We start from the raw sequence: 20,356 nt of genomic DNA, 5'->3' as shown, positions 1-20,356 counted from the left end.
AATTTGACAGACTTCAATTGCGTGAGTGGTCATGCAAGTCTGTCAATTCAATACAAACGAAGATACAAACTTAGAAATGCATGTACGCGTTGCGTTGCGGTCTGAATTCACCCACAGGATTGTCCAACAGCTTTATATTGACCATAGTCAGAGTAGGTAAGTTGTGCCATAGTTAATTAAACTCCAGCGTGACAGTGTAAGTTATAGCATCCGTCAATGTCACGATAAGTGGCGTCACGGACGTGACACATGTGTTCACGCATATTTTACGCCTTAATATTGAGTGGTTTTAAGGCTCGAAGCATAATAGCTCTTGAAATTTTGGCAATAAGAGACATTTTTCACTGAATTTATCATACCCAATCGTCACTTTTTATTGCTCACTAAAAATTGAGTGTTTTTCATTCAAGGCGTAGAGCCACAAGAGCTCTTGAAATTTTTGGTTTTGGGGTATGTATGCAGTATGACCCAACATCTTAAAAATGGGCGACGAAACAAAGGAGTTTGGGAACATATTATTCTGTTCAACAGGGAGTATTTAAGTGATAATACCTAGGAGTGTGTATTTGTCCCATATATAGAGTTCACGGTGAAACTAGCAACGCTGATAGAGCTATTTTTGGCTTCTATATTTCTGAGAAATGCATCAACATCATGAATAATATGCTCATACAATCAATTAATCAAAAGCAACTCTTTCATCACTGCTAGTTCATTATTGTGAACTCTATTTATTTGGTACATACACATCACACACCCTTTGGTTCGCACTCGAGAGGGTGCAGGTTCGATCCCGGGTGGAGATGCGATACTGGGCCCGTAGGTACCACGAAACCGTTTTGAGACTCAAACAATCGAACGAGAATGCAGTGTTCTACTCTAACAATTGTGAAACGACGTTGTTAGAGCAGTAGCTCTACCATGAGTTTAAAGCTAAAGTATTTATCGATACTCGATACCGACTACGTAAATTTTTAGTATGGCAAATTTTACAGCGCCTCTAGCGATTACTTGCGGAACTAAGATCGCAATACTAAATATTTACGTAGTCGGTATCGAGTATCGATAAATAGTATAGCTTTGAACTCATGGTAGAGCTACTGCAGGACGCAGCATTCTCGTTCGATTGTTTGAGTCTCAAAACGGTTTCGTTGTAGGCCTCCTGATACTGTACCAATGATATAATATTTCCAGGTCAAGTACATAATACGGACGCTGGACGGTGAAGGAAAACATCGTTGCAAGTCCCAGACGTATTGACCTGCTCATTCCTATGGACTAGGCCGACTATGTTGAGAGGATGCACGGTGCTTGGGCAACCATACAGACATTTAAATCCTGTCTGAATCTGAAAATACTGTATAAATCACCCACAACGGATTAAAAGGCCTAGTTTTACACACCCTAAATCATACTCACTTAGTTCTGTAACACTCTGTCTAATATCTAAAGAGTAACGACGAGTCCCGAGAGGAAACTATAAGACTTTTGATACTAAGCACCAGGTGTTACGTTTTGCAAGACCTGAATTTTTTATTTCTTGTGAAATAGGGGATTTCACAAGAAATTGTTGTCGCCTTAAATGAAATATGGGTTATACCAGGGGTTCCCAATCTTTTTCAGCCTGCGGCGCAGTTACGTATTCTGTCACGGTGCCCTACTCTACCTAGCTTTTAGACAAAGATACATAAATAAATACATTTCAGTAATGATTAGTAGTGAGGTTAAGCAGGTAAATTATAGTAATAAATAAATATTTAATCATCTACCTGCTATGTAAAGCAGGTAGATGATTATATTAATATTATAATTTAAATTTATAATATTTGTGGTTTCGGATAATGATGGTCGAGGATCGACTCACGGCGCCCCTCTTGCCTTTCCACGGCGCACCAGGGCGCCGCGGCGCACAGTTTGGGAACCCCTGGGTTATACGGTATACCTACCATCGAAGAAATTGATTTATACGCCGAAAGCGGACCCATGTCATTTGGTCGGGCTTTGTCATTTCCATGTTAGTAGTGATTTGTCGCCGGTTGGAAATAACGCAACCAAAATTATTGGTCCACCATGTGCTATGAATAATTTTGTCAGATGTTACAAATTACAATATTATATTGAATGTGGAAGAGCTCGTATAATGACTATCCCCCTGTCACACAAGTGACATTTTTTATTGGATTGAAGAAGACAAAACACTGTATAACTATTCAAAGCTTATACAGCGTTTATTAGTAAGGGGGAGGGAGTTTAATAAACCTGAGAAAGTCACAGTCCACAGACCCTAGTTATTGAATATTGACATTGTCATTATAAATTTCTGTCTGTCTGTTACCTCTTCACGCTTAACCCATCTTGTGTCTGCAATACCCATGATGGTGGTGTTAAATGAAACTAATATGCATATACTTTGAGTCCCGGGGAAGGAGATAGGGTACTTTTTATCTCGGAAAAATACACGGTTACCGTAAAAACGAATTTTGGCGCAACGGAGTTGCGGGCGTTAATTGCTTTTTAAATAACTCAATTAAAATGTTAATACGGTTTTAAGTTTTGAGACATTGATGTACTCATATGTTTTAGATACCACAGATGGTAGGTGCTTTATACATGAATATTTATTTCCATGGCATTCCAAGCAACTTATAGGCTTTACCATATTATTACTATAATAATAATAGACTTTATTATCGCAAAAAATGAAAGTTCTAAGCCATTTTCCCGTCAAAAACTTAAATTACCTAATGTGTGTGTTATTAGGCACCAGTAGATTACTCGGGGTGGCAGTGTGGAGACGACGCCGCCCATTGCACCGAGTCCGCGAGAGATACGTATGATGCCCCTGTGCGGGCCCTGTGTGGGTTTTCCTTGGCCACCTCGCGGGGCGGTCCAGAAAAGCCTGCACACCGTGATGAGTGTGCGAGGACTACCGCTGGTAGAGTTGCGGTGGATTGATTGTGCCCGTAACTATGCCAAAGCGGGAGATAGTGGGGTTTTAGTGGGTAGATCTTACGGGGGTCCCACATACCCCAGCTGTCCCCAATCCGCCGGGGATGCGCAAAGCATTTCCACATGCCAAAAAAGGCACCAGCAGAAACAACGTTCTCAAAGTATTTGAATTAAATAATTATACACTTTCAACTTAACTTAACAATTTTGTAATAAATATATTGAAACAAAGTGGAATAAGTGCAAGGAAAGTGTATAATTATTTAATTGAAGATGAATTTCCACCAAGAAGTGACAGTACATTCAATATCAAAGTATTTGAATCAAATATATTCAGAAACAAAAAAATTTTTTTTCTTTACTCTTTTTGACACACAGAAATAAATCAAGATAAAGAAAAAAAAGAAAAGAAACGGCTAAGGGAGTGGAGTACGCGTGTTTCAATCTTGCACAAGTGTACAAGATTCGTTGAACGTTCATTCAGTCAGCGCGCGCACGTCTTGACTTGATTACACCATAGCGGTTGTGCAAAAATACCTCATTATGCAGTGTCTGATTGTAAAAACAGAAATACAAAAGTGAATCGGTCAAAAGGCGGTATTTCTTTCCACGTGTAAGTTATTTGTTCTAAGTAAAAGCAAAGCAAAAATTGACACGAGCGATTCCTTAGCAACGCACGCGCGTCGCCGTTCTATTTTGATTTATTTCTGTGTTTTGACACCATAAATAAATAATATTATTAATTATTTTCCATATAACCCTGTTTTTTGCCGATTTTGTATTAATGTATGCGATGTCCCCGTTACGCGATGTCGATGTTTTGGTGGACTAAAAACATATATTAATGAAACATTTTCTGTGAAAAACCGGCCTCAAGCCCTTTGAAGTTGAATTTTCCATTTCACTACCGTGACGAGCTTCATCTGACTTCAGCTTAAAGCTCTTTATGCTAACCAAAAATGTTTACATTTATGTACTGCAACTTTGCCTGCCGCTCCTCTTAAAAATTAAGGCTTTCGCATCCGTTAGTAGATTTAAAAAATCTCCGAACGAAGTAACTACCTGAAATGTAGAATTATTAGTATTTGTCCAGGTTCCCTAGATTTTTTTTCATTTGATTACTATCAAGCTAATTTTCCGTGAGTAGCTTATCATTTTGATAAGACGCCCAACAATTTCCTCTGCGAAAATTCTCAAAAGTGGCAGCTAACAGAGATATCAAGGATAAATGTCGATTTGATGATCCTAAAATATTTATTACTAACAGGATTGTTTTATTTTTAGTACAATATAACTGTTAAATTATATAAATATTAATCAATTAATATACAAAATATCAGCTGGTTAGTAATATGTATATTTTTTTAAATGGTTATCGATACAATATGTTGAAAGAGGAAGACTCTTTGGTCCAACCATAGATTTTGTAAAACAAAGGATTTTTCAAATCATGTCAAAATGAAGCTATTCACGGAAAATTTGCTAGATAGTAAGCAAAAGAATGAAAATAGCAATGGTTTAAGTCCCGTTGCTATCTAATTGTAAACCTAAATATTATTATGTTATTTATAAATTATAATAATGGCATAATATCTATATATATAAAACTCAAAGGTGACTGACTGACTGATTGACATAGTGATCTATCAACGCACAGCCCAAACCACTGGACGGATCGGGCTGAAATTTGGCATGCCGGTAGATGTTATGACGTAGGCATCCGCTAGAAAAGGATTTTGATAAATTCCAACCCCAAGGGGTTCAAATAGGGGATAAAAGTTTCTATATAATAATACTTCTTAACGCGATTGAAGCCGCGGGCAAAAGCTCGTTATTATTATATGCCCGTAAGTAAAAGCTCTCGTCTGAAACCGTCGTATTAGCAAAATACCTTCATCCTTCAGACTATTTTTAGAAAATCAAAACATTAAAAGTCGATGCCCTATGTAACATCAGTTTCAAAACATTTGAACCCAGACAGGGTCATAATTATTATTAAAGTTGTCGTATTTTAGCGAATAACAGCAACGTATTAAAGTTTTTCAAACTAAAAGCGTAAGCGCTTAAAACAATAATTTCTCAGAAATATACAAACTCTTTGAAGCGTTAGCATATATTTAGACTTTGTAATAGAACCTGTTTAAATTATATTAAAATAACATTTTTCATCGAAAACAAAAATGAAAAATTAAATTAATTCATAAGAGAATATTCTACTGGCCTTTATTTTTCTTATTGTCGTTAAGAAAACGTTTATTAAAAAATGTTTTATAATATTATTCGCTGGAGCCTTTAAATAAAATATCATTAATTTTATTCCTCAACTAGCTGTTGCCCGCGACTTCGTCCGCCTTAGTATAGTAGATCACAATTCACATCCCAAGTATTATTTATTGTACAAAAATATTCAATGTACAGAATTGACTTTCCTACGATTTTATTATACATATATAGATGTTCCGCGCGGCTTTGCTTGCGCAATTTAGGAATTTCACGCAATCGTACATTTTTCCGCAAAAAATAGCCTTTGTTCCTTCACGTGGTCTATTCTTCATGTTTGCCGTATAACATAAAAATTGCTCCAGTAGTTCTTAAGATAATAAGCAATTTCAAATAATTTTCCTCCGTTTTCTCCACATTTTCCTCTATTTCTTAGCTCCTATTAGTCTTAGCGAGATAAAATATAGCCTTTAGCCTTTCCCGATAAATGGGCTATCTAACACTGCAATAATTTTTCAAATCGGACCAGTAGTTCCTGAGATTAGCGCGTTCAAATAAGCCCTTTCATATAATTTCCTCCGTTTTTTCCACATTTTCCTCTATTTTTTCGCTCCTATTAGACTTAGCGTGATAAAATGTAGCCCATAGCCTTTCTCGATAAATGGGCTATCTAACACTGAAAGAATTTTTCAAATCGGACCAGTGGTTCCTGAGATTAACGCGTTCAAATAAGCCCTGCCCTTTCATACAATTTCCCCCGTTTTTTCCACATTTTCCTCTATTTTTTTTGCTCCTATTAGTCTTAGCGTGATAAAATGTAGCCTATAGCCTTCCTCAATCAATGGGCTATCCAACAGTAAAAGAATTTTTCAAATCGGACCTGTAGTTCCTGAGATTAGCGCGTTCAAACAAACAAAGAAACAAACTCTGCAGAATTATAATATTAGTATAGATGGCCAATTTTAATTTTATTATATTGAACTCAAGCGCTTTATTATTAACTAGATGTCCCGCGCGGCTTCGCCCGCGTAAATTAGGAATTTTACAGAAACCGTACATTTTCCCATAAAAAATATTTCCCCCGTTTTTCCCACATTTTCCTGAGTTTCTTCGGTCGTATTAGTCTTAGCGTGATAATATAATATAGCCTATAGTCTTACTCGATAAATGATCTATCTAACACTGAGATAAGTTTTTAAATCGGACCTGTAGTTCCTGAGATTGAAGCGTTCAAGCAAACATACTCTTCAAGTTTATAATATTAGGTAGGTATAGATTTTTTTAATGATCGCTTGACAAACTCGAGTCTCGATCTAAAAGACTATGAAATGGTATAATATGGTAGTGATGATAATGATGATGATGATGAATGTAATTTGCATAGTAGCATATGCTTTCTGTTCTTAAAACAACGCCGAAACTCCCAAACTTGTATCTATAAAGAATCAGGAGTTCTCTCAGCACCTTCCGAACCACGGTATACCAGGTATATCTCGGTGCAAAATCTTACTTGTTGGTAGCATATGCTTAGAATACTTCTCACGAAACCAAAGTCACCACATGTTTCCCTATAAGTTTTGAGGAGTTCCCTCGATTACTTATGGATCCTTCATCAGATCACCACTTTTGTGAATATAATACCAAATTGGGATGATACCCTATATACCAAAAGAAAAATTTTGAAAATCGGTTAACAAACGGCGGAGTAATCGTTGAATACAATGAAGAATATCATAGGTTGAATATAAGAAAACGAACATAACACCTCCCCCATTTCGAAAGTCGGTTAAAATTGTAGCCTATGTGTTATTCTGATGTATAAGCTATATTATTGTAAAGTTTCATTAAAATCCGTTCAGTAGTTTTTGCGTGAAAGAGTAACAAACATCCATACATCCAAACAAACTTTCGCCTTTATAATATTAGTAGGATAGTAGGATAGGATAATGTACCGTTAAGTTGTTCTAATTACAGTTACTCTTGTTTCAGTAACGTCCTTATTAAGTTCATATTATTATATCTAATCAAAATACTTAACTCAAACCCATTTCTAATAAACAACACTTTCTAATATATTTTTCAGCTGAAGTTCTTATTATAATAACTCTTGTTTGAAAAATATTTTACTCACATTTATGTTGCCTTTAAAACAATTTCTGATAGTTACATTACAAAGAACATTTTTAATGTCCTATCATAGTCTTATTTCAGTATTATTCAGTTAAGTAGGTATCACAAGTACTTATGTTATTCTTTTCAGATACAAGGTGTAACAAAATAGACTTATACAGGGTGCAATTAAACCTACCGGCCAAAATTTTTTTAGTACTTGGGTATCATTAGGAGAGTCTATTTAACCGATAAAAATATTTTTGTTAATTTTTTTACACTAACATAATATATTTTATCCTACTTAGAATCATTGCAGAACGGTTACTTCGCGACGGTGGGTAGAGCGGGGATGACACGGGGGGTGGCGCGGGAGGCCCGGCCGCGGCTCGCGCGTTGCGTAGTGTCCATTAATTGTGGCGTTTTTAGGATAACTTTCGAAAACTATCTCTTAACATTTTAGTACTAAGTGATTGTAAAATAGAAAATACGTGTATTTTTATTTTTAACAAGGATCAATATATCGAAATTTGGCCGGAAGGTTTAATTGCACCCTGTATAGAAATTATATAGAATTCAATGTGAAAGTAGCAGCGCTGAAAAAGCATTCAGAAATTCTAATTTACTATCTCTTGTTTCAGAAACGTCTTACTCACGTTTTTGAGCGAGGAGGCGATAAAGATCACGTAGACGCTTGTACCGCCGAGACAAACACCGGCCATCGCGTAGTCAACGAAATGTCTGAAAAGAGGTAATTTTTTATTTTTAGAACCTTTTATTTTACTTGCCTTTTTACATGCGGATAAATCTTGCAAGATATAATCTGCTCCACGATTCCCGCGGAGCTCTAGGGCTCGGCAAAAGCCTTGTAAGGCTCCCCAAGCGAAACATATTAAGTATTTTAGAAATGTCAAAAATGTCGCTTCTTAAAATATTCGGCTTCCACCACCAAAAAATTTTGAGAACCGCTGATCTAGTATGTAATAATAATCTTCGACCTTTCATTTGCATTACATATCGAACGTCACAATTAGTCCATTGAAATGTTACAATTTAAAAGGACCGAATATTGCATTTAATGGGACGCAATTTTATTTTTGGGACATGTTGGGGGGGTCAATAGAAGCTTAACCTCAAGTTTGTGGGTTCGCCACCATTGTCCCCCGGCCGCCATCTTGAAAAAAGTGGTGACAACATTTTTTCGCGATAATATCCTCCTCCTAAAATATGCAAAGCGCATATTATTGTAACATTTCAATGGACTAAATGTAAAGCACTCGAGAGAGGCTTGGGCACGTATTCAAACGGTTACAATAGTATTCAAACACCTACCGATTTCTACGAAAAATCCATTATTGTGATCGCAGAAATGTGTATTGTGTATACCGAACGATGTATTTCCTTTCTTATTTCATGCGTTTCATGCTAAAATATAAAATACAATTTCTGTTCTTATTTTTAGAATTATAACGAACAACATACAATTAATTTATATTTAGAATATACACGGTTTTTCTAGAATCACTTCACATTATCTTCATAACATTTGGAAATTTGATATATTTAGATCTCTTCTTTATTACAAAAATAGTTGAAGATGTTCATTGATTTTGGAGCAAGGTTGACTAATTTGTTGTGTAAAGAAAAACATACATTATTGATATTATCCATGCCAATAATTTAAATTTAAAATTGTGTTTGTCTGTTATCTCTTCAAGCTTTGAAATGATTAAGAATATTTGGTATACATAGTCACTTTAGATGCGGAAATAGACATAGGATAAAGTTATGATTCTGAAAAAAAATATGGGTTCCGTACAATCCCTGCATAGAGTACGTGCGCAATTAAAGTACTGTAAACTAATATCGCTAGTCCGAAACTATTCACATGACATAATATTATTATGACTAAAAGGTAACCAATATAGTAATGCTAAGTACTCACATACGGTTTTGCTCGATCGAGCAATAACGCCGAGCAAAACCCGCGGCTTGGGATTTCGTCCACACATTCAGCATTGCTCGATAGTTTTATTCTAGCTCGATGCGAGCCTTCGAGCTGTCAGTTTTGCGGTCCACACAGTAATTATTATTACTCGATTTGGAGTAAAACTATCGAGCAAAACCGTATGTGAATACTTAGCATTAACATAGTTCCTTCCCATTCTAGATTTAAATAACAACAGTTACGGTCAACATTCTAGTATCCAATTTTTGTAAACTGTAAATAGCTTTCCATTTATCACCAACTTACTTCAACAGCTCTCTTGAAACTGTAAAGATTTAGAAGTCGTTAATATCTCGATCGTAAAAGATTTATCTCACTGAGCTTGATGTTTTGAATGTAGTAGATGACGCCCGCAACTCCGTTGCGCCAAAGTTCGTTTACCGCGCGGTAACCGTGCATTTTTCCGGGATAAAAAGTATATACTTTTTCGGGTAAGTATTTCCATAACAAATTTTAGCGAAATCGGTTCAGCGGTTCGAGCGTGAAGGGGTAACAGACAGACTGACAGACCCACTCACACATTTATGATAAAAGTATGAATATGGATATGCACGTAAGTTTGTTTTAGGGTTATTATAGGATAGAGTGGTGGTGGGTTGATCGTGCTCGGAACTTTGCCTAAGCGGAGAGTACCATGGGGTTTTAGTGGGTAGATCCTACGGGGAGTCCCACATTCCCCGGCCGATGTCCCTGTGGGATAAACGTGGCCAACACAAAGGAAGATCTTCCGACCGAGCGAGGTGTTATGCCCGGTTAGGCCGAAGCCCACGTGATACATTTCAGCTATCGTATATCTATATCTATATCTATATCTATATTCTATAATAAAATCGTAGAGGTAAAATTTCTGTACATTGAAAACAAACTTGAAAAAAACAAGTCAGGGGCATATTAGAAGAGTAATAGCACACATTTTAACTGTTTTTGAAATTTTTGTTTCTCTGTCTGTTTGTCTGTTTGTACAGGCTAATATCTGAATCCGCTGGACCGATTTCAATGAAATTTGGCATGATGATACCTTACATCCCTGGTCAACATCTTAGATACTTTTTTTAACCGACTTTCAAAAAAGGAGGAGTTAATGTTTACTTTGCTGTTTGCGGTCAGATTTTCAAAATTCTTTTTTTGTTGTATAGATTGCCCGAATTTGATACCATGTTTACAATAAAATCGGCCAAGTGCGAGTCGGATTCGCGCACGAAGGGTTCCGTACCGTTATAGAGGAAAAAATAGGCCAAACGTTGTGTTTTTGTATGGGAGCCCCCCTTAAATTTTAATTATATTCTAATTATTATTATTAATTATTAAAGTACACATATAATTAAGGATTCTGTGAAAATTTCAATTGCCTGCCTGTTGTCATTATTGATATCGAGCAAAAAGGCCAAAAAAATCATGTTTGTTGTATGGGGGCCACCCTTAAATATTTATTTTATTTTGTTTTCAGTATTTTTTGTTATAGCGGCAACAGATATACACAATCTGTAAAAATTTCAGAACTCTAGCTAGGAAAGTATTACTAATAACATACATTTACGCGGACGAAGTTGCGGGCAACAGCTAGTAATCAAATCAAATCAAATCAAATCAAAATATTTTTATTTAGAGTAATTTTTTTACAAAAACTTTTCCAGACGTCGATACTAAGGTGCCTACCACCGGTTTGGGAACTAGCCCGGCGAGAAGAACCGGCGTAAGAAACTCGCACGGGGCCATCTTTTACTAAAAAGATGGAAAATTACAATTTAGAACATATATAGTGCACCAAGGCTTTAAATGAATACTGGTAAAATGGAGAACTGTCAAAATGACGTTTTTGTATGAAAACAGCGTTAGTTCCTTTTCTCGCGACGTTTATTTAAATCCTTGTCGAACTGTAACAATATTATGACTTCGAGCTATTTACAACAGGAATTATAAAAAAAATATTCTAGTAGCCTGTAAGAACCACCCTATTCCCAAGGTGTGTTGTCGTCGATTAAAATCATTAATTTTATAATAAGCTTTAGTACACAAAGGTTTTTTTACTACTATTTTAAATTTATTGATAGAGAGATTTTGAACGTTTTCTGGGATTCTATTGTACAGGCGTATACACTGGCCTTTAAAAGATTTACTGACTTTGCTAAGTCTGATCACTGGTATTTCTAATTTGTTCTTATTCCTAGTGTTAAAACAATGATTGTCGCTATTCTTTTTGAAATTATTTAAGTTCTTTCTTACATACAGTACATTATCCAAGACGTATTGAGATGCGACGGTCAGAATATTTATTTCCTTAAACTTTTCTCTTAAGGATTCATACGATGACATCGTATAAATAGAACGTATCGCTCGCTTCTGCAGCACGAATATTGCATTAATGTCCGCTGCATTTCCCCATAGAAGGATTCCATAGGACATAATGCTGTGGAAGTAACTAAAGTAAACAAGTCGCGCTGTTTCTATATCAGCTATTTCTCTGATTTTTTTAACAGCATATGCTGCAGAACTGAGCCTATCCGCCAGATTTGCAATATGCGGACTCCACTGTAATTTACTGTCTAAAGTTATACCTAGGAAAACTGTGGTGTCCACTAATTTTATTTTCTCATCATTTAATAGTACATTGGTTTGTACTTGCCTAACATTTGGCAAACTGAATTTTAAACATTTCGTTTTGTTAGAATTTAATAGTAAATTATTAGCATTAAACCATTGTACTATTTTTGAGAGAGCACTATTTACCTCGTCGTAATTGTATTGTTGTCACTTCACATTAAAAATTTGTGAAGTGTCATCAGCAAAAAGTACTATCTCATGCTTATCTTTAACTAGATAAGGTAGGTCATTTATGTAAATGAGAAAAAAAGGGACCCAATATAGATCCTTGTGGAACACCTAGCTTTATTTTACTACCATTAGACCTTTTAGAATTAACTTCTACTCTTTGCGTTCTATTTGCAAGGTAAAAACTTAACAATTTTAGGGCCGTGTCCCTTATACCATAATGATACAATTTTCTGATTAATGTAGCATGTTCGACACAATCAAATGCTTTGGATAGGTCGCAGAAGATACCAAGTGCATCCTGCGACCCCTCCCAAGCTTCAAATATACTACATAGAAGACTGATGCCTGCATCTGTAGTAAAGCCAAACTGATTGTTATGTAACAAATTATTACAGTTAAAGTGAACTAGTAATTGATTCAGAATTATTTTTTCAAATATTTTACTAAAAGTTGGCAAAATAGATATTGGTCTGTAGTTGGCTGGGTCAGACTTAGTCCCAGCTTTGAAGAGAGGCATCACCTTGCTATGCTTCATTAGGTCAGGAAACACACCATTTTTAATACAATTATTAAAAACTAGAGCTAAGTGCGGGGCAATGATGTCAATTATTGATTTAATAACTTTTGTGGACATACCCCAGAGATCAGTTGTACTTTTAACATTCAGCGATTTAAAAGTCTTAATAATATCCCTGGAGTCGATTTCTTTAAAAATAAAATTGACATCACATTCCTTGACATTTTCTTTAAGTAACCTTTCCGCAACTGCAGGTGAGGAATTTAAGTCTTTTGTAGTTGAGATCGGAATGTCAGCAAAAAACTTCTCAAAGACTGTCGCAACCTCAAGGTCAGAGTTGACCTTTTTATCATCAATATAAAGTTCAAGTTTCGAGTTACGATAGTTGACTCTTCCTCATCTGCAATAACATTCCAGGTGGTTTTCACTTTATTTTTAGAGTTCTTTATTTTTTCTTTTATGTGGAGGGCCTTCGCAGCTTGACAGACTTTTCTAAAATTTTTTGAAAATATTCAAAAAATTTTAGAAAAGTCTTCACGTATATTTTAAAGGATTCACTAGTATTAGAATAGAATAGAATAGAATAGTATATTTATTTCCAAGAAATTTGTAACAATGGTTCTTATAATTAGTTATAGTATCAAAATTTCTGCCTCACTGGCGTGGAAATATTGTCTTATTTTAAACATTTGATTTAAATCTTATATTATTCTAATGAGCATGCAACCGTCGCTATTTAACTATTTGAAAAGTTTAAATCATTAACATATTTTATCATTTTATAACATATTACTAGATTGAACTCATTTCATTATCATTGTCTTCATTAAAAACCTAATTACATTATATGTCAAAAAGAATTAGATATTACATATGTATAATAATTATTAAATTAATCAGGTCCACAAGAATCACATACATGTCGGAATCATTTCATACTACACCGATAAATTAATTCTAAATAATGTCATACTACAAGTTAAATAAAAAATAAATAATATAAATGTCATAATTTCTTAAAATGTAATCTGGATCGAATAAATTATTGTCTTATATTGTCACATGCCTATTCTATATATTAAAAGTAAATTTAAATTTATTTGTTACTGCTATATCGTCAAAGTATTCTTGTACTGAATAATAGCATTTTTCTAATAGCCATTCAAATAGCGCCTTCTTAAACTTAGCATAAGTATTATTGTCATTTTTTATATTGTCTGGCAGGTTATTGTATATTTTAATCGTCATACAGTAAGCGTTTTTGCTATTTAATGCTGATTTTTGTGTTGGTATATTTATTTTGTTTTTATTTCTTTTGTTTCTGGTTTCTTTATTGCCTTTATTTTCAAATAAAAAACTATGCTTCTTTACAAAAAGACAAGATTCTTGTATATACAAACAAGCTAGTGGCAGAATTTTAAAATTTTGAAATAGCGGTTTGCAATGAGTGAAATTGTCTACTCCTGCCATAGCTCGTATACATTTTTTTTGTACTATAAATACCCTGTTCACATCCACTGAATTGCCCCATAGTATCAGACCGTACCTTAGAGATGAGGAGACATAACCATGGTAAGTTACCAAGGTGGCTTCCTTAGATACAATATTTTTTATTCTTTTAAGCGCAAATATGAATCTATTAAGTTTATTGCAGGTATTATCTATATGTATTTTCCAATTCAGGTTTTTATCTATATGTATCCCTAAAAAAGTAGCTGATGATACACATTTAATTGGCATTATTTTCTTTTCTAAACTTTTATTTTCGTCTATAGTTTCTTTATAAAACTTAATAATTTTTGTTTTTTCTAGATTTACCTTAAGATTGTTAGTTTGAAGCCAATTTGTAACATTTTTTATTTCATTTTGCAATTCGTCATTTATATATATTTCTTGGGCATTTTATCAACAGAGTGGTATCGTCAGCAAACATACTGCAGTCATATTTTATTATTTCTGGCAGATCATTTATATACATTAAAAACAGATATGGTCCTAACATGCTACCCTGTGGTACTCCGCATTCAGAATCTTCATATTCTGATCTATACGACATTTCTTTGTTTTGTTCAATGTGACTTATTTCTACACACTGCTTCCTACCTGTAAGATATGATTTAAACCATTTATGTGCATTTCCCCGAATACCGTATTTTTCCAATTTATCTAATAATCTCTTATGATCAACGAAGTCAAATGCTTTACTTAGATCAAGAAAAACCGCAGCTACAGCTAGTCCTTGGTCAATAGATTGTGTGATTTGTTTGACTAGTGAAAAGCAGGCCATTGTCGTTGATTTTCCTTCCGTAAATCCAAATTGTTGCTTACAAAGTTATTAATTGTTTTATCATCATATAACTCATACAGTCTTTGCCTACTAACGATAATACCTGCTGTTGCCCAATTTCTGAATTTTTTTTTTTATTATTTAAACTGACCGTTTTAGAAGTAAATACAGACTTGAATTGATTTCTTACTACTTTAAATAATGTATTAAAAGCTTCATCTGGTTTATTTGCCATATCTAAGCGCTGAAGACTTGAAACAAGTTTACTTCTAAATTTCTCAATACGTTTTGTATTTACAGGAATAAACTCAATCTTTTCTTCAGTATTACTATCACATTTAATGTTAAAAGAAGCTAACTGTCCACGATGATCAGAACTCAGAGCATTAATTATTTCTTTTTTACAGGGAGTAACATTTGTGAAAATATTATCAATGCAAGTGGCAGTTGTTTCGCAAACTCTAGTTGGTTCATTAAATAAATTAATTAGGTTATACGATTTTAATAAGGATGTGAATCTAATAGTGGTGGAGTTTAAGTCTAAGAAATTAATATTGAAATCACCACATACAATAACCTTTTTTTTAGATGCACATACTTTATTTAAAACTTGTTCCATTATTTTTTCAAAGGAGTCGTATAGACCTGATGGAGGCCTGTATACGCCCACAATAATAAGGTGGCTCAACTCAATACAGGCCACTTCAATTATTCGTTCAGAAGAGAATTTCACAATATCTTTTCGTTCTTTAAACTTTAGCTTTTTATGAATTAATATTAGAGAGCCACCTCTAATGGCATTTTCTCTGCTGAACGAATTTGCTAACTGGTGATTACAAAAGTTAAATATTAATTCACAATTTCTAAGCCAGTACTCTGTAATACACATAATATCTATGTTATATTCATTTAAAAACAGTTCGATATCTAATTCTTTTCCCATCATCCCTTGTAAGTTCTGGTGTACAAGATTAAAATTAAAATTACAGTTACTTTTTTTTATTTTTGGTAGTTTCCCGGTGGTGGGCATGTATATTATTTATATTTCTTAATACATTGCTAGAGTGAACCTCTGTTGTCTTAGTAACTAATTTAAATTATTTGGAACAAACTGTTATCTGTACAGTTGTTTAAAAAAGTTGAATGCTCAATAGAAGCATTGGATGGTTTAGCCAATCTGTTGGCTTGTCTTAAAACTAAAAAATGAAATAGCCATCTGGCTACATGTCTGGTATAAGAATATGATAAGTAAAACTTATCATATGTTAGATTATTAAACCTAAAATTTAAAATATTATTAATATCAACCACATCTATTTGTGGGATATTGTTACTTAAAAGTATACAATTTTGGTTGGTGGCACTACAAAGTAGGCTGTTCAGCTTATATCTTATATGATTTTCTTTAATCTCGTGTGGCAGTTTTTTACTTGTCTGTTTAATATAAGGAAAGGTAAACAAAATCATTTTTCTAATATTTTCTTTATTACTTAAAGTTTCTATATAATCCAGCATTTGTTTTTTGTTTAACTTTCCTCTTCTCCCGATTAATATAATTAAAATTGAATTGGGGCAAAAAGTAGAATTAATTGCCCGGCTAATTATTTGTTCATATGATGCTCCGGGCAAACAAGTACAAGTTATTTTCTGTCCCAAACACAATTTATTCAGATGTACACCTACTCCATGGCCTATTTCATCACAATTAATGCTGATGGAACCGGCCTCAGGGGCATATGCCTGAGTTTTATAATAATATTTTGAGGAGTCAGTAGAAGCCTTCACCGCTGAACCGATAACTGAACTATTACTATAATTCTGTGAATGACCTAATTTTGTCTGGCAATTACAATTGTTATACAAGGAGTTAACACGTTCCTCATTGTATCTTCCTATTACATATTATATTATCGACGCCTCCGTGGTCCAGTGGTTCAGAGCTCGGCTCTTGACTCGGAGGTCGTGGGTTCGATTCCCGCGTTGGAAACATGTTATTTCCAAGTTTGGTTAGGATAATGCAGGCTGATCACCTGATTGTCTGACAAGTAAGATGATCCATGCGTCGGATGGGCATGTAAAAAGTCGGTCCTGCGCCTGATCTCTCGCCAGTCGTGTCGGTCTTCCGTCCCACTGGGTTATGAGAGTAAAGGAATAGAGAGTGCTCTTGTGTACTGCGCACACACCTGGGCACTATAAAATGACTCCTGCGTAGCTGGCCTGGTTTCAATGAAACCGGCCACCGTCACCGAAACCGGTGTGGGAGCTATTATTATATTATTATCGACGCGCTCAGAAAACTTCGATAGCGCGATGCAGGAATGTTAGGCGAATTGATGGGTACTGCCACATCCCCAATCCGCCGGGGATGCGCAAAGCATTTCCCCATGTAAAAAAGGCATAAAATACTTTTTTGTTAGACAAAGCGACAATGTAGGCTGACCGCCTGATTATCCAATGATATGAGAGTGAAGGGAGAGCAGTTTGCTCCTGTTCAGCGTATATGTATTATGTACCATCAAAGATATTGATTCATAGGCAGTCGATAGACCTACGTCATTTGGTCGGGTTATGTCAATTCAATATTAGTCGTGATCTGATGGCTGGGTTTGACGTAACGCGACCAAATTACGTAGGTGATCCGCCATCTGCCTATGAATCATCTTTTCTGATAGTGCATATTTTGGACATTATAAAATCACTCCTGTGTAGTTTTTTTTAAATGAAATAAGGGGGCAAACGAGCAAACGGGTCAGCTGATGGAAAGCAACTTCCGTCGCCCATGGACACACGCAACATCAGAAGAGCTGCAGGTCCGTTGCCGGCCTTTTAAGAGGGAATAGAATCACAGGGTAGGGGAGGTAAGGAAGGGAATAGGGAAGGGAAGAGTAGGGAATTGGGCCTCCGGTAAACTCACTCACTAGGCGAAACACAGCGCAAGCACTGTTTCACGCCGGTTTTCTGTGAGCCCGTGGTATTTCTCCGGTCGAGCCGGCCTATTCGTGCCGAAGCATGGATCTCCCATGTCAAAATATCTCTGTGATATTGACAGAAAAGTTGTCAAACGTTGAACAAAACTTTGTGTTTCTATAGATCCACTAGAGTCTGATGGCAATAAGTGAGAAAAGAAATTGACTTTAGCACCTGGGGTGATTGGAATAAATCCATTTTGATAGTTTTTTTTCCTTATTCTGTGTGTGAAACAAGCAAATATAAAAAATTATCCAATGATCATCCATTATGATTATCCAATGATCAAGGATATTTTTTTGAAAATCTGCCATCTAAATTTGCCATAAGCGGGGCTAAAATGGTCGCTTTGAAGAATTAAGATATGAATCATAATATGATTCATTTTTCTAAAATCGCAAAATGCAACTCTGCTTGCAATTCATTTCTGTATTTTTGTACTGATTTGACATATTTTGTCAGTTTGACAGTTTTGACAATTCATTTGCTGAATTGATTGAGAGGAATTGCTAAATGTGACCATTTTAGCCCCGCAGATCTTGGTAGATATTATCGTTTGAAGAAACCTAACTTAGCATTAATTGTTTCTTTGTATTATTTTCATCGAGTAGAAAAGTAATCAAAAAATGATTAGTGTGTGGAACTCATAAGTCCTGAGCTTCAAAGTTTATTCTAGAAACGTGCCCCAAACTGCGCTTTAATGACTCGCTAGCCTGCCTTGAATATAAATATAAACTTAAATAATGGCATTCGTATCAATTACTTCAAGTGTTCCACGAGTTTCGTGTTTGGTAAATTGGATCCCTACTAATATTATAAAGTAACTAGCTGTCCCGGCAAACGTTTCTTTGCCATATGAAGTGTTTCGCCCGTATTATTTTATTGAAGTGACTAAATAAGTATGTCACCATGGCAACGTCCATCGCTATCCCGTCGCACAAACAATGGTCGCCGTCAGTCTCGAGTTGTAATAATTTTGTATTATTTATTCAACAAATGCACTTATCAATATAATAAGTACCCAGTAGCCGATTCTCAGACCCACTGAATATGCATATAAAATTTGGTTAAAATCAGTGAAGCCGTTTCGGAGGAGTACGGTGACTAACATTGTGACACGAGAATTTGGTATACATATATAAGATAAGGAAGTAACATTTCATGATTAAGCATCACCAGTCATGGTGAAACGACGTACTTTGAACGAAACTAATATAGTTTTATTAAGTAGATTGGAGATTCACGAATAAAGAGAAGTGAGGTATCAAAAACCAGAGTTATTGCAAAAGCTATTGTAGAAGTAGTTCTATAACTCCGAACCGTCAAAACTCCAGGAGGCTGCGTTCGCACCAGAGATTCGTTGCGAGGAATGTGTTTTTGAGAATCGATAGAATCGCTTCCATGACGTCAGCTTGCCATGACATTGCTCAGCGCGGCAATGCTATTGGATCTTAAAAACACATTCCTCGCAACACATCTCTGGTGAAAACGCAGGCTAAAGGTACAATTCCGTGCATCGCGACAGTCGTAAGCCGCGCGCGACCTACGACTGTCGTCGGCCGCTCGCGACCATAGTCAGTGTATGAAAATGTATGGCACATTTTCATACACTGACTATGGTCGCGAGCGGCCGACGACAGTCGTAGGTCGTGCGCGACCGCGATCGATCGCGATGCACGGAATTATTGTACCTTAAGACGTAGTGCGAAATCGCTTAGGTCGGCCGGTGCTATAAGCAATTTTGGAAGCTTAAATCACTCTCCTCTATTGGCAAAATTAGAATCCATTTTTTTACAGAGTTCTTTTTATTGGTTATTCTGTGTTATAAAAGTTGACCAATCGTGTTATGCTATGGGTAATTCAAAGACAAAGACATGATAAACACTGACAATGAACTTTAATTTCTTAGCTTTAGCATTGCTGAGAAAAATCGATATCGCTACAGCCAAATTATCAAGGCGTCGTCGCCTTAAATACGGGCCGAACGTAACTAGGTAAAAATTATCACATTATTTTTACGGAATTAGTTGTAACTAGGTAAAAATTATAATAATTACGGAACATGTTGCGAAAAGGTCGACTCGCCCTTAACCAAAGACTGTTTTGTCTTGACGACGCGTCATCTGATTCTATTAATCTAATATATCACTTCTCGAAGGCTTTGCTTTGAATACTTTACTGTCACGTACATCGAGTAAATATTGTACAATGTACTTACCACATTTAGGTACTGTACATGCCACATTCTGCTGAATTTAATATAAAATTCTTAGATGGTTGTGGATTTATCAGGGTTGACAAAAATATTTGAGATTTTTTCAGTGATGAAGCCATTTTGTTTGGGCCGCACAGCAATGCAGATTTACGCAGAGTCAGTAACTGATGTCACTCCTCTATGTAATGCTATGTAACTGCCTTTATGCAATTTCAGATTTTGCTTATAGATATTAGACGCACGTACGACACGCTAGCGCCTAGCAGTTATAGATCAGTGATTGGAAGAGTCTTTTCGGTAGATATACGATAG

At 35.4% G+C, this 20,356-nt stretch overlaps 2 protein-coding genes across 2 annotated transcripts in view; one reads left to right on the top strand and one right to left on the bottom strand.

The window, feature by feature from the left end:
* The window catches only part of LOC121728736 (proton-coupled amino acid transporter-like protein pathetic), an 82,845-nt gene that overhangs the window by 52,372 nt on the left and 10,117 nt on the right, over positions 1 to 20,356 (bottom strand). The window contains exon 4 of the mRNA XM_042116976.1: positions 7,935 to 8,019. Coding sequence (XP_041972910.1) covers positions 7,935 to 8,019 — 85 coding nt within the window. The remainder of the gene's footprint in view (positions 1 to 7,934; positions 8,020 to 20,356) is intronic.
* LOC121728734 (sucrose-6-phosphate hydrolase-like) overlaps positions 7,940 to 20,356 on the top strand; it is a 67,057-nt gene continuing 54,640 nt past the window's right edge. The window contains exon 1 of the mRNA XM_042116974.1: positions 7,940 to 8,029. Within this exon, the coding sequence (XP_041972908.1) occupies positions 8,016 to 8,029 (14 nt within the window). The 5' untranslated portion in view covers positions 7,940 to 8,015. The remainder of the gene's footprint in view (positions 8,030 to 20,356) is intronic.

Source organism: Aricia agestis, chromosome 7 (genome assembly GCF_905147365.1).
Source record: "Aricia agestis chromosome 7, ilAriAges1.1, whole genome shotgun sequence".
Classification (NCBI taxonomy): domain Eukaryota; kingdom Metazoa; phylum Arthropoda; class Insecta; order Lepidoptera; family Lycaenidae; genus Aricia; species Aricia agestis.
This window is presented reverse-complemented; position numbering and strand designations above follow the sequence as displayed.